Source organism: Taurulus bubalis, assembly GCF_910589615.1.
Source record: "Taurulus bubalis genome assembly, chromosome: 19".
Lineage (NCBI taxonomy): Eukaryota > Metazoa > Chordata > Actinopteri > Perciformes > Cottidae > Taurulus > Taurulus bubalis.
Genome location: NC_136607.1, coordinates 19527517 through 19554104, shown reverse-complemented (window position 1 = coordinate 19554104; position 26588 = coordinate 19527517). Strand labels below are relative to the sequence as shown.

At 43.6% G+C, this 26588-nt stretch overlaps 1 protein-coding gene across 1 annotated transcript in view; it reads right to left on the bottom strand.

Moving 5' to 3' along the window:
- fibcd1b (fibrinogen C domain containing 1b) overlaps nt 1-26182 on the bottom strand; it is a gene marked incomplete at both ends in the record, with an annotated part of 100688 nt that extends 74506 nt beyond the window's left edge. The window contains one exon of the mRNA XM_079235304.1: nt 26111-26182. Within this exon, the coding sequence (XP_079091430.1) occupies nt 26111-26182 (72 nt within the window). The remainder of the gene's footprint in view (nt 1-26110) is intronic.
- Nucleotides 26183-26588: the final 406 nt, after the last annotated feature.

Below are 26588 nucleotides of genomic sequence, written 5' to 3'. Positions count from 1 at the left end.
TTACTCGCCGGTGAATATATATTTTCCATCAACATTTTCAGTTCCAGTTTTCGCAGCGTGATATTCTCTGTGTGAGTTGAAGAGCGGCTATAAAACATTGCTGTGTGTGTATGCCGCTCACACAGGCATTGTTATGATGGCTGACCAATAGTTCACCCCTTCGCTCGAAGCATTCCCTTCCAATGTATACGACAGCAAGAGAAGGAGGGTGGGAGGCAGAGGCTGCGATAGAGAAAGTGATGGAGGGATATTTGGGAAAAGGTGTGCTGAATTCTAATGAGCAGCCTTAGGGTAAGCGATAAAAATCTGTCTGTTCTGTCTAAAACATCGCAGCTGTCGGAGCTCGCGGTGCACAGAGGAGCTACAGAGCTACCATTACTAAGTAAACACAGACCCCACAGTGAACGCTAACAAGTCGGCTTCAGAGCGAAGACCATTTGAATGGATTTGTGTGTTTAAAAAACCCCCAAAAGGAAAATAAGAATGTGCATAATAAGCTTTTGCACAAGTCCACAGGTGTGCATGTGCACCAATACATTGTCATGATATGGACGCGGAGGGGTACTTCGCTGCAGGAGACGGGGACAAACATGCGTGCACGTATGAGCACGTATGAGCACGTCCACACGGAACAGCAGGCTGTGTGTTGCAGCTGCAGCCGCCGGATCCCTCACAGGCTTCCCGTTGCACTGAGCAGCACGTACCAGAGCTTTACCGTGTCCCACCCGCTGCCTGCTAATGCTCACATTGGGGTTCTGTGCAGCCCGTGCACAAAAAAAACAACCCCAAAAAAAACACGCACACACAGTGACACGGTAATATCTGCGGGGCTTCTTGTTGGCAGTGGTCCCGGTGTGTTTGTTGAGTCCTAATCTGACTCCACAAACTCCACCAGCAGACAGGATTTGCACTTAATAGAATATTTGGGCTTTTCTTTATATATTATTGGTTGGACCGTGCACGGTAGAATCCTATCTGATGGACCAGGCCTCAGAAGACAGGCGGCTCAGACTTACCCCGGGTGTGACTGAACGTGGACGTGCGCTCTTTGAGAATGAGGCGCCTACGTGTTCCCACCACAGTGTGTGAGGATCCCGGCAACTATACCGGAGAAATGTTTGGATTGTTTCGAAGTCGCTCTCGGAATATAGCGGCTCACCTCGCTGAATACCTTAACGTGTTGTTGTGTGTGTGTGTGTGTGTGTGTGTGTGTGACAGGGACTTTAGCAAGGTGTGTTTAAACCTTGCTGCTCACTAAGCCCGTGGAGTGGAAGAGGATTTGCATATATTCACTTGTGGGCTTACTAATCATTTAACGGGACTTGCAGACTGCTAAATGAAGGGACTGAGACTGACAGAATGACGCGTGTGTGTGTGTGTGTGTGTGTGTGTGTGTGTGTGTGTGTGTGTGTGTGTGTGTGTGTGGACCATAACAAGCACAGGTGTGCACAGTTCAGCAGCGGAACATATAGGAGATTATCTTGCTGAGTATGTATTGTCAGCAGCTATATGCCTTCTCAAAGCCGCTATACATGAATGAATGGCTGAATGAAGAGCATGAATATTCTTTGCCTGCCATTAAAGTAAGAAGCCATCTTTAAACACAACAAAGCGTCAACAACCTGAGATTACTCAACACAGAGATGGGAAAAAACCTCCAACCATCACAATGAGTCTGAGTTCTTGAATGACTCCAATCGAGGACTATAAAGAAGAAGTAGTAGTAGTAGTAGTAGTAGTAGTAGTAGTAGTAGTAGTAGTAGTAGTAGTAGTAGTAGTAGTGGTAGTAGTAGTAGTAGTAGTAGTAGTAGTAGTAGTAGTAGTAGTAGTAGTAGTAGTAATAGTGGTAGTAGTAGTAGTAGTAATAGTGGTAGTAGTAGTAGTAGTAGTAGTAGTAGTAGTAGTAGTAGTAGTGGTAGTAGTAGTAGTAGTAGTAGTAGTAGTGGTAGTAGTAGTAGTAGTAGTAGTAGTAGTAGTAGTAGTAGTAGTAGTATGTTTTATTCAGTCAATGATGACAATACAATAAGTAAAACCATAATCTAATATACAAAAAAAGAAAGACTGAGAAGGTATAGGTAAAAGCATAATGCTTATATATTCCTATCCTAAATTCTTGTCAATTAAATCAGATAATTAATTCAATATAAAGAAGAAAGAAAAAGTTAAGAAAACTAAAAAATATATATATATATATATATATATATATATATATATATATATATATATATATATATATATATATATATATATATATGTTAGCGTTGTTCCATAATTTGTGGCTTTTTTACAGGCGGAGTTAATGTAGACGTTCATTGAAAAATCATTTTTTCTTGAGGATTCTCTCTATGGTACATTATTCAGGAACTAATGAACTACCATATAATGACCTAATAAATCCTAAACTAATGACACAGTCCCAATAAAAAAAGTCAGTGGCCACTGGAAAGCTGAGTCAGATGCTTTGCTTTTTCACTTGAGGGCGCACAAGGAAAGTAACTAATATGAAATGCATGTAATCAGGAAGTCATAATTAGTTATCGGTTATGTGCTATTAAGCAACTGATAGTTAATACATCCAGAAACTCATTAAATACTGCATCATTGGCATAATCTCATTATCATTATCAAAAATTATCCGTTATTCAAGAGCTACTTATTGATAAGCACTTAGCCCCTGATGTGCTTCTTATTTAATAATTATCGGATTTTGTGTACTTCATTAAAAAAGTTTCTGCTAAACAATTTATACATGAAAAAAATAACTCTGTATTTCTGGAGATCTGATGTGCTTCCCACTCTGCACTTATATTGCCAATATGTGAACACTCTGACACTACGACTCAAATTGTGCACGTTTTTGCCAAAGTAATAATGTTACCACCACTTTTTAAACACGCTCTACTTTACGATGGTGGTTATGTCAAAGCAAGTGACTAATACATGCATCTTCATTTGCATGTTCCCTTGAACCACGCTAACATTGCTGATATTGTTGTGGCAAAATGATGAGGAGAGGTTGATTTGGAGTTGCAACCCAGCGGGAAGTGTTTTCATGACCACAAGGCACATTCAACAAGACCAGCATGAGCTTCATAGTGTAATTCAGTCCTCCCAGATCACTTTCCATCAATCAGACAAATTGGTTGAAACAAAAAATATGGTACTCTATGCTCTTTTGGTGTGACCTTCGGTTGGGTCTCGATAACCTTTTGCAAAACACACAATCCATGTGTTTAAATGTGCGGGTTGAGGGGCGAGAGAAGAAGGAGGGCGTTGAGGAGAGCGTGATCTTGACCGGTGTTGGAACGTCACTAAAGTTATGAGGAAAACCCAGAGCACGTTGGAGTGATTTATTCCTTGTCTTACACTCACACTCTCACACACACTCACTCACACTCTCACACACACTTCCGAAAGAGGAAGGAGGATAACAGATCTTGGAGACTTTCATGGCATCCGATCTAATCTTTTCATCTCAGCACATTTCCAAAACCTGTGAGAAGAAAAAAAATTAATCCTTTGCTGCAAATCTGATCTTTTTTTCTTTCCGATTTCTGACGTACAATTGGTGGGGCGACCTCACCGTCTCAAGCACTGAAATAGCAGTTTTGATCTTTTTTTCCACAAGTATTATATTCTTAATTTCAAACTGTGTTGCAATGGAGCGGTTACAGTCAGGTGTGGAGGTTGAGTGGTGGATGAGATTGTTTTTAGCGCTGCTCACAATTAACATTTCTTTAATCTACCCATGAGAACAATATGTTCCTAATCTGTACCATTAAAAAAAAAAGTAAAAGCAGACGTTTTTTCTTCTTCTTCTTTATTAAACTGATCTAGTCAGACATTCAGGACCACACGGTTCAGATCAAATATTTTCTTTACCTCCGCTTTCATAAAACAAAATGGAATCGGGTGGCAAACAGAAGATTGTCGCATGGACGGCCGGATATGATGAGCGAGGTGTTTACCTTGCCAGAGCCTATATTCTATTCTGCAGACTACAGAGATTTGGGTGTGGATATTTTAGAGGACACTGTGGATGTGATGGCCGGCCTGCCGGCTCTCACAGACTTCAAAGGGCTCCTGCACAACTGATGGCTGATGACAGGGCTGCACACTTTTTTCTGGATTACTTTGCCACTGGAACATAAATAATAGTGTTATATGGTGCCAGGAGGGACACTGCTGTGATTTGGTCGCAATACTAAGTACTGTATATGAGGCAATATGATACATCAGACGTTATAATGGAAGATAAATCATTGGTTTATTTTTCATGTCCTCCGTCAAAAGTATACGCATACTTCTTTTTCATCTGACAGAGTGAATAACTAGGAGGCTGTTTTGTTTCTACATTCGGTGGATTTCTTCGTCTTTGCTTATTGGCTGCATCTGCTCGGAGATAAGCTATTTCTGAGGTGTAAAGAAAATATTCCTTCAAGAACACGTTATCAAGACTGGCCAAAAGGAAACGCACAAACTGAACCAGCCACAGTGGGAACAGAGAGTCTATTAAGAAACCTACATTGGAGAGACATTTCTTAAGTGAGCTGAAAACATTCAAAATTCAGAGCGTTAATACAGCAGCAAGCAACTATTTGCTATGTAACGACATAGTGGAGAGATGTCTACCCGAGCAGAGCAAAGAAAATGAATTCCCCCTCTGTGAGTGCTGTAATCTGAGTTTCTCTGTGCTTCGTTTGCGTTGCCAGACCGGTTTATACATTAGTGCTTGCAGTCCCGAATGGCTAGCTAATCTGCACTGCGTCCATACAGCGGCTAACGCTATCAACACCGTCACGACCCACAATGTTGTCGCGGAAGCATGACGCCAAACCCTGTGCGCTCTGCAGCACTGTTGGCGTTGTTAAATCATTCTAAAATCCCAAAAGATATATATATATATATATATATATATATATATATATAGAGAGAGAGAGAGAGAGAGAGAGAGAGAGAGAGAGTTTGCCACAGGGATGACATTATCTTTTAAAGCTAAGCTCGGAACTTAGCATTGCACTGGTTAACAAAAAAAAAAAAAAATGTTTTTTTTCCATTTGATTTGGGATTACTGCAGAACACAGGTGTATGATACTAAGCTAACTACACAATTGGCTAAGGTCAAAAAGCTAACTACACAATTGGCTAAGGTCAAAAAGCTAACTACACAATTGGCTAAAGTAAAAAGCTAACTACACAATTAGCTAAAGTAAAAAGCTAACTACACAATTGGCTAAAGTAAAAAGCTAACTTCATAATTAGCTAAAGTAAAAAGCTAACTACACAATTGGCTAAAGTAAAAAGCTAACTACACAATTGGCTAAAGTAAAAAGCTAACTTCATAATTGGCTAAAGTAAAAAGCTAACTACACAATTGGCTACGGTCAAAAAGCTAACTACACAATTAGCTAAAGTAAAAAGCTAACTACACAATTGGCTAAGGTCGAAAAGCTAACTACACAATTGGCTAAGGTCGAAAAGCTAACTACACAATTGGCTACGGTCAAAAAGCTAACTACACAATTAGCTAAAGTAAAAAGCTAACTACACAATTAGCTAAAGTAAAAAGCTAACTACACAATTGGCTAAGGTCGAAAAGCTAACTACACAACTGGCTAAAGTAAAAAGCTAACTACACAATTGGCTAAAGTTAAAAGCTAACTTCATAATTAGCTAAAGTAAAAAGCTAACTACACAATTGGCTAAAGTAAAAAGCTAACTACACAATTGGCTAAAGTAAAAAGCTAACTACACAATTGGATAAAGTAAAAAGCTAACTACACAATTGGCTAAAGTAAAAAGCTAACTTCATAATTGGCTAAAGTAAAAAGCTAACTACACAATTGGCTAAGGTCAAAAAGCTAACTACACAACTGGCAAAGGTTAAAAAGCTAACTACACAATTGGCTAAAGTAAAAAGCTAACTACACAATTGACTAAAGTAAAAAGCTAACTACACAATTGGATAAAGTAAAAAGCTATCTACACAATTGGCTAAAGTAAAAAGCTAACTACACAATTGGCTAAAGTATAAAGCTAACTACACAACTGGCTCGTGGAAGATACGTGGAAACTTCCAAATTCACGAGAGGGATATTTTAATGACATATTGTTTGTTTTTTTAAACAACATTGACTTTAAGAAGAAGTACCACATTTTGGGGTTTTATAGCTCGTTCCTGCAGCACTCTAAACAGGAAGTTCCTCTGTATTTCTATGAAGCTCCATTGGGGTGAAATAGCAAAATGTAAAAGCCCATGGATCATGTACTGTTTACATCGTGAAAACCCAATCAACTGCATCAGCCTAAACGGATGCATGCAAAACACAGAGAGAAATGCTCTTCACCTTGGAAATAAGACAGCATGCAGGCTGAGGAGAGGGAGGAGAGGCCTGCGGAGACCGGGGCAAGATGACTTCAATCCTAAGAGACAAATCACCCGCTCTACCCTCCGCTGCGTGTCCTTGGCGCTGGCACTGCAATCGGCCCCCAACACAGGGAGTGAGTCTGTCACCCACTGTCCCTGAGGCGCACGCACACACTGGAATGCAAAAACATATCACTGCAGCCGCTATTATAAAGCACACAATCACCGAGAGGTCAGGACGGCTGCTTCGTGAGCGTGAAGTGAAACGGCGAGATTGAATGAGGGCTTTGGATTTCGTATGGGCGTTAATGGCTGAAAATTGTTACTTCTCTTCTATCACGAACAGGAGGATCCGAAACTGCTCTTGCTTACGCTCCTTAATCCGCTTATTCGTTTACTAAGAACCTAAATACATGCTTGGACAGGTCTCCAAACATGTAGAAGCTCAACTAGTCCAACATCTACACATTTTTAGTAATTGTTGCAACTTTTGGCCCTGCCATCCACAGTCATCTGCAGACAGAGGATCTCTCTTTTAATTTCCTGTCCTGTAGATGTTCTTCATAGAGAGCGTATAGGCTTGAACTGCTGTTTCAGTGGGCTTGTATGGCTCATTGAGACATTGAATGTTAGATCAGGCCGTGCTAATAAAGTTAACATCTCGTGCCTTGATTCAGGCTAACGCTGTGTTCACACCAAACGCAGCGCGAATTTTCGTGCAGCATCAAAGGGGGCGTGGCTTATCTCCATTGCTTCTCTCCATGAAAAAGAGCTATCATTTCTGCTATCGACTTGACTATGGAATAAATAACCACTAGTTCTGCTTTATACTTGTTGTGGAAGTCCCAAAAATGTCGGAACATTTGGGTTCATAACACCACCCGTAGCCGCACACAGCTCGGTGAATTTTACCGACTCCTCCAGGAACTGCGGTCTCCGTGGCTTATCTCCGTAAAAACAGTTGCCGTTTCCGCCATCCACCATGGAAATAACCACTAGTTCTGCTTTATACTTGTTGTGTAAACTCCACATACGTCGGAACATCAAACTCCATGGTGTCTGGGTTCATAATATTATCCGTAGTCCCACAACAGCGTCTGAATGACGGCCGCTAACAGCGCTACTTCTGCCGTTGCTGATTTTGTTGTTGTTGTGCTTTTTCACAACCTATCGCGTCTGTGCATTGACTTTGCATGTAATCTTAATGAATGCAAAAGCAGCATTTCTGTGGCAGTAAAGAATATTCTTATTGCACTGCAAGGGTCTTAGCCACAGACTGGCCATGATAATACTGCTCCAACACACCAACACAGAGGAATCTTCATTCAAAGGAACTCACTCATTCTTACAGAACATAGCGGGGAGGTAATTATGCCGCTATTCGCTCTACCTTTGTCGGGAATAATCAAAATGATGCCCATCAAGGATGCCTCACATTTCAACTTCACAGGCTTGCATCACTTTCTACCTCCTTTCCAGTCCACACTTCAATTTCTCTTTTTGAAAACGCTGGCCACTTACATGTCTTGATTGCAGTTGCAAGCACAGTTAAGTGCACCGGCACAATCACGCATGCACAAAAATCCACACGAAAACACATACGCACACCTTTTTGCGTCGCACACACACACACACACACACACACACACACACACTTACACACACAGACATGCCATTAAAAGACAAGATGGATCTCCGCCCCACAGCCGTGCTGTTTTAATAGAAGTGGTGATAAGGAGGAAGAAGGAAGACACTTCTTCCAACAGACAGGTATCAAGAGCTCCTCTCCTTAATGTACACATTAGCATACATCGCTATGTGCCAACCGTACAGGCGCTCATAAATAACACATGCGTGTTATGGATACTGGCTCCTACACTTCATGGTACAGCTACTTTGCAGAATGACTTATGGCTGTGGATCAAGTAGCACAAAAGGCCGGCCTTACACTGTGTGTGTGTGTGTCTTTGTGTAGATCTATCTCTTGGTGTGTGTGTTTTTTTGTAGGTAGGAGAGACCCTCAAACCGGACAGATCAGAATTTGATGCTAATGGTGCGAGTGAAACGTGGAGTTTTCTCCTTTACTCACAGGGGTTGTGTGTCTGTAAGTACTTTATTTATTTAAAAAACTGCAGGTATTTTTCTTGGTGTGTGTGTGTGTGTATCCGTGTGTGTGGCACTGCGTGACTAAAAGATATGTTGGTTGAGTGCCATCGGGTGGTAAGTGCTACGTGTTGGTCCTCCCCCCGAGGGGAGGTCGTGCTGCAGTGGATGTTGGTCTTCGTAGGTCATGGGTTTCTATATGAAATCAACTTTCATATCATGCACCCATGTTATGGGATCACAAACAGACAAACACATCCGTGCAATAGCTCTCCTGTCTGAGGAAGATGGAGCAGGGATTAGAAAAATAAAGAAATGAAAACACAGATTTGTACTCGCTCAGGAAGGCTCTCACATGGTCTCGTTCATGAAGGTCAGTGGGAAGGCATTATTTCCTCTTAACTTCCTATCCTTAAAAGTGAATGTGAAAGCATTGCATCTGGTTGGAGTCTAGCTGGCAGTTACAAAGCTACAGCATGCTGAGAGTGCAGTGCAACAACCCGTAGTGCCACTACTCGTAAATACAATGTTCTCAACAGGGCCTTATAATAATGGGAGCGTTCTACATTTCTGTACAAAATAACCGGATGTTCAGTGAGTGCAGAGCGTCCCGTAGAATGGGGGAATGATTGCGTTGTGGAGAGGCCTCTTGATGCGGAGAGCGGGGGTTTGAGCACTGCCTCTCCAAGAGCCGGTATCACCAACAGGGATACGCTCATGGAATTGTGTAGCTTGTTCAAAAGATTGGATAGTTCCAGTCTCAGTATGAGTAAAGGTTTTCTGTGGAAATTGGAAATATAATTGGAAATATAATATATAAATAGACCGGTTGAGTGTGGTTAGCCGGTGCTAAACATCAGTCGCATTGTGGAAGTAAGAGACAAAACTCACTATGTTTACCCAACTGGAAATATATAATAACTCAAACTCGCAGGTTTCCATTCCGACTCGCCACAATATGCCGGTTCACAGTTTACGGGGGTGTCCTCTCTTTTTTTTCTGCTTTTAAAACAACAGCAGCTGAGCAAAGCGAGTCTTAGCGGGAGCTCAGAGAGATTACACGATAATAGATTAAAGATGTTGACGGATTTGATGCCGGCGGACTCACACAGTTGCATGTGGGATGATGCAAATGTTCAGAATCGACACGTTTCCCCTCCCCCCCCCCCTAAAAAAAACGCATGCAAATCCGGACACCAACTGCTCTTACACGAGCCACGAAGCAACCGTGTGACCCGGGAAATGTGGAACATTTTCAAATGGAAATACGCGCGAGAACTTAATTAATGCAGTCCTCTGTGGAGTTAGGAGATTAAACCGCTTCATTAGTGTCTGGAGAGACAACAGACACGAGATGAGGAAGCGAAAGAGTAAGAGGCGGCTTTGTTAGTGTTCGAAAGAGACGCTTTCCAGGCAATAATTATGACGCCGAAAGAATGTAATTATTTTTCCCAGAATGCCTAGAGGCCTCCGAGTGTCTCCTAATAGTGATGGGTGACAATCTAATAGAACATAGATGTAAGTAGTGCATGGGGCATAATTGGTGTTTAAACGCAGCTTGTCTGAACACATCCCGGCTCTCCCCTAAACGTGTCGGCGGTGCCTCTCTTCTCGGTGGTTCCCGCCTGGCGTGATGTGACACATGTGATCAAAAAGATCACACAATCTGACAGCTTGCGGCGATAAGCCTGAGGTATGGCGAGTCTTTTAAAACTGTCACGTTTCGCACTTCCGCTGGAATCCTCAAAACACACAAAGACGCTCAATCGGAATGGAGACAGCCACGAGTGACTAGAGGAGGTTTCTCGTGGCAGATTTAATTTTATTGTAATTCTGTGTGTACGGAGGACCTATCAAAATAAGCTTTTCATTGTACAGAGTAACTGTTATCTGTCCATATGACAATAAAAATATCTAGAATCTTGAATGTTTTATCTTGAATCACTAGAACGTTTCCTATCCTCTTCTCTGTCCGTTTTTCCCTTCACAATAAAAGCCCCAGAAACATACACCAGAACCCTGCTTCCTGGAGAGCTGTTTAGTACTAATATAATAGCTTACAAAACTATGAGAATGAGTGCAAAATGAGAAACCCGTAGATGATTACTTGACATTATTCAATCAATTCAAATCAATCAACGGTGATTTTGAAAGATGGTTTTGGCATTTTCTTTCTTTTCTTTCCGAGATGGTAAATAGTGAAGAAAGGTATCTCGCTCAAAATGACTTTTCTCACATGGGCAAAGGTGACAGAATAGATTATCCACTATAATGGACAAACCACTTTGCACCTTGTTGCTGCTTTTCCCAGGGTACTAGTGTGAACACGGCTTTATGGGAAATGAAACATCCTCTCTATAACTCCTGCGGGAGAGCTGCAGCGATGAGTTGAAACGCCCGGACTCCTAATGGAAGGCTCGGTCGTGAGAACAAACCACAAAGGTTTTTCAATTTTTTATCTTGTATTTTTTTCTCCGCCGAGCCTTTTTTCTTCAGCCCCTTCACACGTTTCCTTTCCTCGCCACTCAGCCCGAAAACGTCGATTCAAGAAGCTTAAGCATTCTGATTGAAATCATGAATCCATTTTTAGTCGTTTCCAGATTTCCCATTTTGTAAGATCTGTTGGAGAAGAAAGCGGCTATTGAGGAAGTCACTGCAACAAAGCGATGTAGCCGGCGGCATCAGATCTATTGAGGACGTCTGCTCGAAAGCGGAGTGCATGACCGACGGTGTCATGTGACGCACGGTGTCATGTAGGGGTGCGGGAAAAAATGTATTCAGCGTAGCATCGCGATACTTTGCGTGGCGATATTGTATCGATACACGGAAGCCAAGTATCGATCTTTTATTATATAAATTCTGAACTTTTTGGTCCAAAATCAATCGCTTTTTCAGTCCACTCGATGGTGCTGTGTTATTTTCTGGTGAGGTCAGCAGAGGTCCCGGATCCGGGACAATTTGCAGTTGGAAAAAAGGGAATAAATTGCAATACTCAACATATCGCAAAACTCAATATATCGCAGTATCGTGATAGTATCGAATCGTGGGACCTCTGGTGATTCCCACCCCTAGTGTCATGTGACACATGCGACGAGCAGATCTGTCTTCTAATCAACCGCGTATACGTCCGTCCCCCGATACTCTGGGTCATGGATCAGCGTTTGACCCCCGTGACACCGGCTCACAGCCAACTTCTAATTGTGACAAGGCGCATATGGCAGACAATTATTCTGAATAATCTTTTGCCGTGGCGATGGCTGACCCTGATGGCCAAGCGACGCACTCTCTTCATGTCCAGCTCTGTGGTTTTTTCCCTCCCTCTTTGACCCTCTTAAAAGTGCTGGGGATTAGAGATGTACATTATCACTTTAATCTCCTCTTCAACCGCTTCAATGAGCCACTCCGCTGAGCCGCATATGGTCACGGAAAGCCGCATGTTTGACTGTTTGTGTGTTTTATGAAAGCCTAATATAAATAAGATTTGCTTCTCACTGTGTAGCGTGGCCCTATCTCGGGTAATCCTCTTCAATCCTCGTCTCCATCAGCCGCCTTCAGTGTCTCTTAGTGTATGCCTATGATATAAATACACAGAGCTACTATTGAGCTCTTATTTACTCCGACAGTCATCTTCTACAAAATGGATAAGCAAGCCTTTCACTCTTGAGATATATAATATAGCAAACTAAATGTACTGTCGAGACATCCCTCCAGATATCCCCTCTGAGCGGCGTGAGCGTGAAATACCAAATGGCTCTGAGTCATAATTGAGTGGCAACGGCGAGATGATTTGTTTTGAGTTCAAAAAAATGTTAAGATTGAAAGTGACTCAAAATAAATAACAACAGTCAAAAAGCCATTACAAAATGTATTCGGTACAAATGAACACTCTAATATGGTAATAAATTAGTTCAGAAAACAGCAGACGTTTTTTAAAAGATGCCACATTTCAACGGTGATACCCATGAATCACGGCCCAAAAGACAACGGCAAAAGTTTTAAGTGAATTATGAAAAAGAATAATGTGAGAAAAAGTGTAGAGTAACCAGGTTGCAACCTCCTTTAATCTGGAGAGTGAAGCCAATGCAGAAGTACCTTTACCTTGCATTCTTTGTTATGGCCAGCAGGGGGCGACTCCTCTGATCGGAAATAGAAGCCCAGTAGTATAAACATGAATGTATGGGCTTCCTCGATACTGCACGACAACACACAACATTTTCAGTAAAGTAAAAAATTAATCTTCCACAACCCGTCTATTCTTTACTTCCATCTGTCCAGCTCTATTGTCCTTGTCCCCCGCTGTTATTTATATTTATTTCTACGTACATTTTAAGAGATGTCAAAAAAAAATCTAGCTCCTTGCATGTGCATGCACACTCGGACAAATAAAGCGATTCTGATTCAGACGATGGCGACGGCCGAAATGCCAAACTTCAGACTTCACGTCTCGTATCACTCAAGCCTTCCGGGATTTGGTGCAAAGTACACAATAAGTACACAATAACACACATTACTAGATTAACCTTTCAACATCAGGTGTGTGTTAATCAGTCAGAAAGTTGAGCTATTGTCCAAATATATTTATTGCCGTCTGTTCATGTCTAGATTGGTAACCCTAGATCTGCCATCTGCCCGACAACCGATCCTAACTGTAACCAGTCAAGGCCAAAGCCTGACGTCAACAGTCCAGAGAGAGTTTTGCATATTGAGGATTACCGTCTCGAAACAACCAAAGCTGTGAGATTCTCTTTTTTCTTTCTTCTCTCTGTGGTATCCCTCTAGTGGTCTAGAGGTCTAGTAGTCTAGTGGTGTGAATGTCTATGTCCTATTTAAGTTATACAACTTGACTTCATTGAGTACTTTGTGTGTCTCTTTCGTATTTATTGAGGTTGTAAGTCTGCAGTTGTTTTTGGAAAACATTTGTGATCTTTTCTTCTCTCTCTCCGTCTTTGTTTTCTGGATGATCAAGAGCCTCCGAGATTCTGGAGAACATTTGTTCAGCATTTCTTTTTTCTTCGCATTTTTGCATGAATTCTTTGTCATCTAGAGACTTTATTCAAAAAGGAGCCTGCGAGGAATGTACTTGTCTCTCCAGCACTGAGATAAGCAACAGCATGAAGTCCTCTTTGAGATCTGTACCCAGAAAGAGTAAAGGTTTCTGAGGACTTCACCTCGCTCTTCTGTACAGAATCGAGTCGCAGAGCAGACCGCCGTGCTCGAGTCGATGGTTTCTAATGCGCCTCGAACCGCCTCAGAAGGAATAGCGTGCCCGTCCAGCCCTCTTCATGTATGACTGTGATGAACACGCATCAAAGCGTCCTATGATAAACTCTGTTGCATTAAACCTGTGTCTCAAAGCAAGATGAAAAAGTTGCAATGCAAAATACACAGAGAGAGTTGTGTCTCTGTTTGTCAGGTGAGTTTACTGATGGCGTCGAATGGGAATCCAAGCCGCCGCCGTCTCCGTGACTCCTGACCCCTCTCGCTACAGGGCTGACAGCAGCTGTCACGCTCCACATACTGGAAAAACACAGCACACAGCAAACACATCACAGCCATCTACAAAAATAACAATAAAAAAAACACATTATCATCGTTTTCTCTGCCCGCTGCCGGCCGGTGACAGACGCTGACATGACCCTGAGGTGAACAGTGTCAGCCTATCAAAACAAAGGTCAGCAGACCGTGATCCCTCCTCTTTCCCTGCTCCTCCCCCTTCCCCTGTCATCCTCCCACCCCTCATCCTTCTCCCCTTGCATCCACTCCCCTTGACCAGCCTGCCCCACAGTGCTAAAGAGCTTCTCTCTTCATCACCAACACATTTGCGATAAATCAATATGAGCTGAGGGCCTGTAGAAATACTGTGAGTCTGATTGATTTCTCATGTTTGCACATCACAGAAGAAGAGCCTGCCAGACTGCATCGCCCATGTGAGAGAGGCTCAGAGAGAGAGAGAGGTTTAACATGCACACACTGCATGAACCAAAACAACAGTTTTTAAGATTTGTTGGCGATAGTCTGGTCACAAATTTAATGTTGGAGAAAAAAAGCTCAGTTTTATTTTTAACTTTTCACTCCAAGGTTTCTCCGAGCTCGACTCCGGACATCACATTTTCCAAAACGAGTTCTCACACTCTGTAGTCCGGCCCCATCTCTTGCAGACCCCATCTATTAGTCATCGCATCTGTGAGGGAGATTTGACTAAAAGGTGGCAGACAAATGGCTGAGGCTGTGCTGTGCTCACAGGCTCCACTGTTTTTTTTACAATACCAGACCAACTTAGCCTGCGAGTACACGTATCTGATCATCTGACGCCGTGGCCGGAGGATTTCCATTTGATATGTCTGACGGTGAGTGAAGATGAAAGCGAGGTAGTTCATCATGTAGAAGGAAAATCACGTTTTATGCTGCATTCTAACTGTTGCTCTCAGTGTGCATCCACAGGATTTTACATAATATCTCATCAACTGAAAAATATTCCAAAAACACAAGGAGGCACAGATGGAGGAAAAAAAATAATGACTCTGGTCGCAGCAGCATGAGTGAATACTGAATGGGAGCTCCTCTTGAAATGACATGCTATGATTTAATAGTCCTCCCGTGATTGAGGTGAAACTTCATACATGATGACATATTCGGCAACTTTATTTGTACCCTGTAGGTAGACTTGGTTTCATAAGTTTTAATGACATGCGTACATTTCTAGACTTTCTTCAAATCTATTCTCATAACTCAATGTTAGTATACAAGTGAACAGGAAATACTGGAAGCGGTCTGGCTATTTATTCCTTTTGATCAAATATACAGACATTGCACTTGATATTGTCGCCTTTATTTTAACCCCTTATGATGGATAGCGAGGAAATTGGACAGGATGTTTTTGGAATAGTCGACGACGAGACACCATCATTGGCCAATTTATCTCATTCTCTGTTTTGGACCAGTTGTAATGTATTGGATGCCACATATTGCACAGATCCAACTGACTTTACCAAATGGCTGAACACTGCAGTGTTTGGGAAATGTGTTGGCATGCTATGGAGTGTTATGAGCACCCGGCCGACATGTTCTCAACTACCGTAAAAGTCGGGTTACACGTCGCTACTACCTTCGGTCAGTGTCCGCGTTTGCGCCCCGCTGTAGCCAGCTGGCGCTCATGCTAGTTCCCCCGCTAACTTCCGCTAGCTCCCCGACAACCACCAAAGGTAGCGGGACCAGCCCCGGCTTGACACCCGACTTGGGCAGAAGGGCGGGCAGTAGCAGCAGCAGCGGGCAGCTAGCAGCAGCGGGCAGCTAGCAGCAGCGGGCAGCTAGCAGCAGCGGGCAGCTAGCAGCAGCGCTAGCAGCAGGAGCGGGGAGCTAGTAGCGGCAGCGGCCACTAGCCGCAGCAGCGGGGAGCTAGCAGCAGGAGCGGGGAGCTAGTAGCAGTGCTAGCTAGCACTGCTCCTAGCTTGCTACAGCGGGACACTGACCGGAGGTAGGAGCGGCTTGTAACCCGACTTTTACGGTAAACCTTCTCATCAAAAGCCTGATAACTGTTGACACTGTCTGGGGTAGTAGATTGAATAGTAATGCACAAGTGTCATCACATATATACAGTATGCATTATGGAGATTGGAGAAAGAACGAGCATCCTCTGCAGTGAAGAGGTGCAATATATAATACATGCATACAATATACGATATATCTACTTAGTTAAACTCCCCCAGATGACACAAGACACACTATATATATATATATATATATATATATATATATATATATATATATATATATATATATATATATATATATATATATATATATATATAGTGTGCCATTTCACTGTGGTTGCTTTTCTCCGTAGTGCACTCCATTAAATGAAGAGCACGGCCGTGCATGTGTGTCAGGTTTCATGTGTCTGGTGGCACGGTGCCGTCTGTTCCTTTCTCAGAGGAACGCGTCCCGTTCTCCAGGCTGCCGCCGAGTTCCACGACGTCAGCAGAAACCACTGGTCTGCAGTACTCCACATTTCCATATCCAATCCCATTCAGACGTAGGTACTGCCGAGAGGTGCAGAATTTCACCGGAGGAAACAAGGCAAACTAAATGTTGTAAATATGAGCTTGTCGGCTGCAGCCCTGAAATGAGATGCAGAGCTGAAACACAATGTTTTCATCCCCTGCTCATGAAAAACAAAAGGCAGATGGTGTGCGACGGAGCCACTTCCAGCAGTTTGATGAGTCTGATTCTTTTTTTAAATCGTTTTCCCAACGATATAATAAGTGTATGAGCGAAAAAAGGGGTTGTGTGTGTTGAGTATAAAACCATCTCCTGAATTTTATTTGATTGATTTAGCGTTTGAATAATTGAAAGAGAGGGTTTTGGGACAAAAACAAGCCATGGGAGTGAGTCCTACAATTCCTCGTTTATTCAAATGTGCCACTTTCCCGCAGCCCATCTGAATAATGGCACACAGTCTGCCAGATTAAATTTTTGATGATGAATAAATAATGGATGTTGGTGGGTAAGTCAGTTAATATTTTAGCCATGAGTTTGTCATAACTGTTTAATAGGATAGCTGCAATAAATACATCTCTGCGTCTCTTTGTGCCTCCCTGTCTGTCTTGTTCTGTATATTTTGTGAGGCATCATTCAATTGTCTCTCCTAAAACTGTCCTCGCTTCCTCATTTAGCTCCTAACCCCTCTCACTCCGTTTATCACACATTTTAAATAAAACATTTAAGTGGACAAACTGGATCTTGTTATAGTATTCATGTGTTAATTAAATACTTCACAATTAAAGGTTGAGCTGAATTGTCTCAGCTCAACTTTAGCATTACAGTTTCAAGTGAAATTATAGTACAAAAGTTAATAAATATAACCTCGCCTGCGACAACGGGACGGCAAATATGCGTTAATATTTTACACACATCTCCATGTGAAGCCTGACCTCGCTGATTATTACTTGGCTGTGATTGGTTAATGTTTAATTTTTGCGTTAAGACCTCATCAACACATTTTATATGTGGCTTGTTAAAACAAAGCACCTGCCCCTGAAGATAAAACTACACCTGTGATAATGATGCGGTTGTTGAGGTCTTTCTGGCGTCGGGTAATGAGGCAATCTCTCTTTCTTTCTTCCTGCATCCACAGATCAAGGAAACGACTTAATAGGAGCAACAAGGATTTCTCAGCCTTCATCCTTCCAGTCAATTAATGCTCGCGACACTTGATGGCGCCCGGCCCGTAATGATGCCATTATGTTTCAACGTTAACTTAAGCAAGTCGTTAGCAGGTAAATTATCTGAAGTCAGTTTGCTCGCGGAAATTACTCCATTTGGCTCAGAGGAGAACCAATGATGTGATTTTTTTGGAGAGGCTACCAAGTACGAGAGGGTAAGTATACGAGAGGGTAAGTATACGAGAGGGTAAGTATACAAGGGCGACATCTCACCCGAGATGAAAAGATCCTCTGGATGCTCGCGGGGAAGCAGGTGTCACACTATAGCATCACCTATAGCATCACCTATAGCATCACCTATAGCATCGCCTATAGCATCACAATATAGCATCATCTATAGCATTGCCTATAGCATCGCCTATAGCATCACAATATAGCATCACCTATAGCATCACCTATAACATCGCCTATAGCACCGCCTATAGCATCGCCTATAGCATCGCCTATAGCATCACAATATAGCATCACCTATAGCATCACACTATAGCATCACCTATAGCATCGCCTATAACATCGCCTATAACATCGCCTATAGCATCACCTATAGCATCGCCTATAGCATCACAATATAGCATCGCCTATAGCACCGCCTATAGCATCGCCTATAGCATCGCCTATAGCATCACAATATAGCATCACCTATAGCATCACACTATAGCATCACCTATAGCATCACCTATAACATCGCCTATAGCATCGCCTATAGCATCGCCTATAGCACCGCCTATAGCATCGCCTATAGCATCGCCTATAGCACCGCCTATAGCACCGCCTATAGCATCACACTATAGCATCGCCTATAGCATCACACTATAGCATCACCTATAGCATCACACTATAGCCCCACCTATAGCATCACCTATAGCATCTCCTATAGCATCACACTATAGCATCACCTATAGCATCACACTATAGCATCACCTATAGCATCACCTATAGCATCGCCTATAGCATCACACTATAGCATCGCCTATAGCATCACACTATAGCATCTCCTGTAGCATCACACTATAGCATCAGCCTATAGCATCGCCTATTGCATCGCCTATAGCATCACACTATAGCATCACCTATAGCATCACCTATAACATTGCATATAGCATTGCCAATAGCATCACACTATAGCATCGCCTATAGCATCGCCTATAGCATCGCACTATAGCATCGCCGTGTAAACAGTAAAAAGTGAGTAAATGTAGTATTTAAACTAACAATGAGAATACAAAGCATACAGTAAACCTTAAATGACTCAAATGAATGAGACAATATTTTGATTAAAAGAATAAACATTTATATAGATGCCTGTATGTATGCCTGCTTATATTCTGAGTCTTTCTTTTAAAAGCATATTCATTATTTCAAACTCAGCGTAAATGAACGTCATGAACACATGAATATAAAACATTTACATGACTTTAACAACACTTTGGGGATTTTAATTTTTTCAAGAATTTTTCCAGGCCTGGAAATAATCATTTTAAAACTTGTCCAGTTTTTCCATGAGCGTAAGAACCCTGTTTATGTTAAAACTGCATCCTCATCCTCTCCGGGTAAAACTCTTCTGCTCCAGATGCGGTGGCCGGAGCAGATTGATTGCTTGATTAAACTTCTCCATTCATCATAAATTATTCACTGGAATTTTGTCTAAATTAATTCCCTTATTATTTACTGTCCCGTTACCCGTCGCATGAAGGGAACTGCGCTCCGGTGTGCGTGTCGTCTGCTGATTAACGACGAGCCCGATTCAACAGAAGGACAAAAAGGGGCCTTAATGTTGTGGGGAAAGTGTGACCGCTTTAAAAAGCAAACCTCTAATCTCCAATCTCTATTTGATCAAGACTGCAGCGCCACATGTGCGCAGCTGTTTAGCTCTCGGATTGAGATCGGCGGGAGGAAAATTGGACGCTTGTCTCTGCAAATGTGGAGATAGAGCCGAGTCTGTCGGTGGGAGCTGCACGGCCGGTTGTCCATCACCATGACTGAAGTCTGTAACGCGTGCACACACACACACACACACACACACACACACACACACTGCACCTCTCTCATCTCCATCCACCTGCACTTCTCTCACATTTCCAATGCATTTTTAATGATGATTCAGCGGGTGAGTGAATGATAAATTTCAGAATGGCGATATTACGGTCTTCCGAAGTAAAATAATGGGGTGAGTATACACATTTATCTTTCCTTTGAAGTGTTTTTTCTTTCCAGTCCGACTTTAATGACCCTTCTTGGCACACACACACACACACACACACACAAACATGCACAAGGGGCCAAATCCTGCAGATGGAAATCTAATGCCTCCGCCTGCCTCATCTCCCTCTCCGCCTCACTCTCTCTCACACTTTTAGCTCCTCGGCTGTGAAACCCTGCCCATCGGGGTCGGCCTGCTGACACATCTGTCAATACATTCTCTGGGAGGTAGAGTATAACCTTGCCCCGCGGTGCCGTCCATAATGTTTTCCTACTCAGCATTGCTTTCTTCGCTTCCCCTTCAAAAGGCACAAAGAAAAAGAATCCAACAGTGACCGTGTACAATACGCGCGCACAATCGACCCACACGCAAAGCTTTGTGTGCAGTGCATTAAATCAACGCAATTACCCAAAAAGTCACCAATGAATTAGGTACAATCACAGTCTATGGCAGCTGCTGTGCCGGATGCGGGCGAGCCCTCGGTGATGCTTTGGGGCTTCCGTGATGAGCCTGGAAAAAGACTCTCTTCCCTCCAAACAGCAGCGTGTGGTATATCTGAGAACAATCCTTTGTTGTAGGTATGTGGGTATGTTTGAGCAGCTGGAATGCATCTGCGTCATCTTGGAAAAGGTACATGTGCCCCCAGCTCGCCTGCTGCCTGCTCCACACTGATCCGGGACCGACTGTGTGATTCATAGTTACTAAGCCTGCCGCGTCCTTTCATCTCTATACTCTTGTGTTTCTCTGCTCCTCTCTCGACTTATTTTTATTCTTCTGCTTTCATCGAGTCCTGTTTTCATTCTCGTTCTTGCCTCGCCTTTCTTTTCTCTCTCTCTCTCTCTATCTCTCTCTCTCTCCCAAGGCCTCCTGGCCACCTTGCAGCACAAGGAATCTGATATTGTAAACGTCCCGTCCCTCCGCGTCAGCAAGAGATATCGAAAGGGGAGAAAATGAGGAAAAAAGGACATCGAGGGTCAGATAACAAAAGGCGGACGGAGGCAGAGCGAAGGCCCAAAGCTCGTGGGACGGCTTCCGTCATTTTGTAACCTTCACACCAGCAAAGCCCCTGGTTTCACATGCAGGGCCACTGCACACGCATGTTAGACCCAAAAAGGCTCCATCTGTCTGCAGCAGGAACTAAACCAGTGAACACGCCGCTCCATTAAGGCACTAAATCCCTCCCTATGCAAAAAAAAAGAAGCACTCTTCACTTACGTAATGGCTCGTTACCGCTTTGATCCACCAACACACACACACACGCGCCTCTCACACATTCATACCTCCATTCTAACAATAGGGCTCCACTCCTGCAAACCACTTAGGCTTTGATACCACAAACCAGCAATGGGATTCAACTCTACGATATAGATGTGTCCAACGCTAAAAGAAAATGGAAGATAATGTTGCAGTGTGGAAAAAAGAGAGGCGATTAGAAAAGGACCCGTGTGCGTGTGCGTGTGTGTGTGTGTGTGTGTGTGAGGACAACAGGCATGAACAACACACTGCAACACTGAGGCTTTGCCATTCGTCATACATGCCAATAGAAAGGCGGTGTTTGTATAAAGAGCGGTACCAAACTGGATAGTTTTTTTCTCTTGATGAACTGAATAACTCTCCCTGTCTTCCCCCCCTCATACTCTTCTTTAAGAAGAACAATGGATTGATGCACAGACTCACACACACGCATCAAACTGTCTTTTCTGTATTCACAACGCACACAGACTGACATGACCTAATTTGATCAATCTCTCCCTCTGAGAAAGTGAACTTCCTTCAACAGCAGCCTACTGTACGTACAGCTGGATGTGCAAATGAAGCAACGTATGCACCCGAATCCTGGCGCTGCTGTCAAGCCGTCACATCACACGTGTTGAAAAACACACTCCAAGACTTCTTGTACGAAGACGAAGACGCGTGTGTGTAAAAGTGACAGTGAGAGACACACAGTACAGACAATTTTGCACATGCTGAACTTGTCTGAGTGCAGGATTCGTACGTTTAAATGCGTCTGCCAGCTGTGTGCTGCGGTAAGCGATCTGACAAATGGACGAGCTACTTCGGGGGCTTGAACTTTGGCTGGCTTGGTGTTTCCTCGAGGCCACCCCGAGCAGAAGCGGAGGTTGTTAGAGTTGCACTGCTGCCATAGGAGGACCCCCACCCACCCCCACCCACCCACACACACACACACACACACACATCCCCCCCCACAGGGAAATCACAGGCCCACTGAACCAGGGAAGTCTCTCTGCTTTGCTCTGCTCCAGTCCACACCGCCTCCTATCCCTGCAGCCAGCTCAGCAGGTTCATTAGATTCAACAAGGATACCCTTAAAAGCAGCCAGCCCATCGTCTCACACACACACACACACACACACACACATACACAGTCTTCACCTCTTTACCAACTGTTCCATGAGACCGCCAGGTCATCTCATACCTTGCTGTATAAGAACATGTGACGTCTACGCTTCACACGTATCTGCCGATACTTGAAATAAATACAGCGCGGTGTAATTAATAAGAACTGCAATTTGAAAGGTTGTAATTTTCCAGTTGCAAAGAGCTCCCATTGTTCAGACACTTCAGTTTGAGCAGACAGCTGTTGATTTGATTGGCTGTACTGACAACATGCAAACTTACTGAGTTATACTTAATTAACATTCATTTTTTTAGGTTAAAAACATAAACATCTATAAATGAGGAGCTCCAGGATTCAGACCAGTTGCCAACATTAACTTGCAAAGTTCACTGCTGCAATATGTTGCATGTCTTCAGTCATGAGTGGCAAACTATGCACATAAAAAGCCACTTTGAACATCATGGTTACAGTAGATTTTAATACTATTGAGCAATCCATAAAACCATAATGCCACACAATTTACCACATGTAATATTACGTAATTACAGCTTGATTTGGTATTTTTTCTTCTAGAAATGATGCAGGTTTACTTCTCTGACTGGTTTAAAATCTGTTAATGTAGAATTGTAGAATTGTGATTATGCTTATTGTGCAATTAGATAGTCTCCATATACTGTTCAGGCATATTTTACAAGATATAGAAAGATGGACGGTCCTCTCGGTTCTGCCTGATGTGCCACAGTTACCGCGTATGGGAGCAAGGAGTATTAAAGCGAGTTAGTGATAAATCCTGGCAGACATGTTTGTGTGTGTGTGTGTGTGTGTGTGTGTGTGTGTGTGTGTGTGTGTGTGTGTGTGTGTGTGTGTGTGTGTCTGTGCCATGGCTGTCATGCCAGCCTGATATAATATCTGAGCTGGGTCTCTGCCGAGTGTGTTTCTGATGGATGTGGGCCTGCAGTGGGTGAGCTGTCACGGCAAACCTTCCACCTCTTTTTCACAGCTCAGTGTTTGGATGCGTTGGAGATTCATAAACATCCTAACCGTTCAGTGATTTGCTAACTTATTGATGTGGTGGTTTGGATCCGATTGTGTTTGTTCATGGCACAGAAATGGAGCTCGGGCTATAAAAAATCCAGCATATCGTCTGTAAAATATATACCTCTTTAGTGCAATGTGTGTGTTTGTGTGTGTGTGTGTGTGTGTGTGTGTGTGTGTCTGTGTGTGTGTGTGTGTGTGAGCCTGAAAGGCACAGCTGTACTTTATGGTATTCTACTCATATACAAACAGTGCTGTCAGTGCTTTGGGAGGTTTGGAGCTCTCACAGTGCTATTGATTGCCTACAAGCCGACTAGGCAACCCCATCGGGCCTCATAGACGTCAGCTATACTTTGTGTGTGCATGCATGGGCCATGTGGTAAAAGAAAGACTGTATAGGGTGTGTGTGTGTGTGTGTGTGTGTCCCTTAAGATCTTTAATTGAGATCAAAGACAAGTTGCTCAAACTTATCTAATGTGTGATTTAAGAATGATGTCACGGAAACAGATGTAAACAGCCCTATAAAAAATAATCTAGCTTGCGTTCTCTCCCGAAAAAAGAAAAAAAAATCAATATTGTTGTTTTTACAGAGCGATATTGCATCCCTTGTTGTTGTGGAATTGCATTTCTTTTTCAGAGCAATCTTGAAAAATGGAAAAAGCGGCATGTTCCTCACAGTCATTCGGCCATATTGCAAAGCAGAAGCCTTGATTTATCTCAGCTTTCTCTGCATTGTATTACAATAAAAAGTGATATGGAAGTGTCGCTGGTGCATCCACGTATTATGCTGTAAATCATGGTAGCCATTTTGTTTCTCTCAAGTCTCATACACAGGTTAATGTTGTGTATCTGACCGCGTAGCCTTGGTCACTGTTGCTTGTTATCCAGTGAATTAGACTTCAAGGCTCATGATAAGTAGCGCTCTAATCTCCATTTTACTCTAACTGGCCTCCATCTGTTGTTAAAAGGTCACATGAGACAGCAAACCTACAGCAACAAATACAATATGCAGCGTTACCGCACTAATCCTCAGCCATGTTCTGTGATATCAACACAACAGAGACCACAAGAGATCTCCATTACGCTGTTCCCTCCCCGCTGGCTCTGAAACGGCTTTGTCGATAGCACCAAGGCTAAGAGATGAAGGTTTGGTGTTCCTGCTTTAGATTACAGAGAGAGAGGCTGACACACGGTGAGTATTTATGTGTGTCTGTGTGGGAAATAACAAGTGGCGAAGATGGAGCGCCATAGATGGAGGGAGGAGAGGGACAGATAGCCGCATTAGCCGTCCCCGTCTCCCACAACCTCTCATCTCATCCAACGTTCCCAGAGTGCCCGGGTCGCGGGACACGCTTTTTGCCTTTTGCTTTTTGCTTCTTGCTTCTTGCATCCCCTCTCCGGTCACCGTTTCAGCTTGTTCGCGCTCCGCTCAGTCAATCGGATTTGTTTTTGATTTGCTTCAACAACACGGCAATTAATGAGAATCAAAATCACATCGGGTATTTCCCGTTTCCCCCTCTGCCAAGCGCACTGATGCGAGGCAGATGCGTGGGCATTCCAGGACACGCGGTCGGGCCGGGCGTGTTCGCTGCTCGCGTGACCTTTGAGCTCATTTAAAGGAGGCAAAGCAGCTTATAGGCGGCGCGGCGGCGGTCACAGCCACTTAGTCACAGATCAGCTCCACCTCAGAATGCAAAGGTGGAGCTCAGTAAACTGTAATATATGAGGCGTTAACTCTACAGCCTCGTATTGGAGGATGCTGATGGGACTAGAGCTCCATCACAGGCCCAGTTCAGAGCGCTGCCGCATGTAAATAACTCCGACTGCTCTACGAACTCCACTGAGCACGTGACAGGAAGCTGCGAGAAAAATGATGTGGTTGTTTGGGTGAGTATTGAGCAGAAAGTACCGAGGAAGCAAACTACTCTTTTTTAAATATGTACAAGTATAAGATATTAGGCGATTCATATTTACTGCCCTTTTTTATGGCAGGAAACTAAGTTGCCCAGTTTTGTGTTTTCTTGTGCAAGGTACTTATACACCAAACATGACAACACTACTACTTCTCTTCTGTGTCGAACATGTTGCAATGCCACCAGAGGAAGTTTTCCCTTCTTCCCTGTGACGCCACACAATAACTAATCCTCTCCTCCCGAGGAGGCAGGAGGAGAGGAAAGGTGACTCAAAGCTTTCCAGAGGCGCCAGGCTTTCTCGATGCCACCGAAATCCGATTCCGGGCTCCAGGGGATCCCCTCTCCCTCCTGCCCGGCCCGTCAATAGCCCTCCACTGACCTTGTGGAACATTGACAATTCCCCAAAGTGAGCTCGCGCACGTCCGCTCCTGTCTCAATTCATCCGAGCGGACGTCTGTCTGCGTGCCACATTTGGATGCGCAGACATTTCAGCCCGGAATGACAATTAAAAGAATATTCAGTGGAAGAAAGACGCAGGCTGAGATGCGCACACATCTATATCCTCTCCACACTCGCAGATCTCCTGCCGTGATTCCCCCTCATCGTTCAGTTCCACTCACATCCCCACAGTGTGTGTCAGGTAACACACTCCGGAGCGTCGAGTCACGCGAAACACACACGCAGCCACGGGGTACTGCGTGATCCGCGGGTGGGTTCAGACATGATGACAAGGAGCGAGAAGCGCCCGAGCCCGGCGGAGAGTCATGTGCAGCTGACTGTCTCAATAACTCGGCGCTGTAACACTGCGCCAAAAGCAGACGCACCACCACTCCTCCTCACACACACACACACACACACACACACACACACACACACACACACACACACACACACACACACGGAGTGGACATACCTGGTTTTTATGCCGAGTCCCATCTTCGAGTTCAGAAGAGCTGTTCATGATTCCCCATTGGTCATGTACCATACCACGGAGAATCTGCGCATCCGAGAATATAAACCCGCTCTTGTGAAGTCTTTACCTGTGATTCAGCCTACTCCATATGGATGGGGGGAGAACGGGCTATTTCACGTTAAAAAAGAAGAAAAAGAAGGGAGGCACAACTACTTCTGCGGGCTCAGCCACCGCAAACACAAATTACGCACCAGAATCCTCCCCTCGAGAGTCTCCCGGATATCTTTCCGTTATTCCAGTTAAAAGGAGCGCAGAGGAGCGTCGGCAGGCTCCGGGGTTTGCAACTTGACTTACACACGCATCGCAATGATGTTGGATTGAACACACACACACACAAAAAACACAAAAACCCCAAAATGATCCCGAACGCAAGTCGCAGTCTTTTTACTCCACAAAAAGGAAGCGACAAAATCTTCCT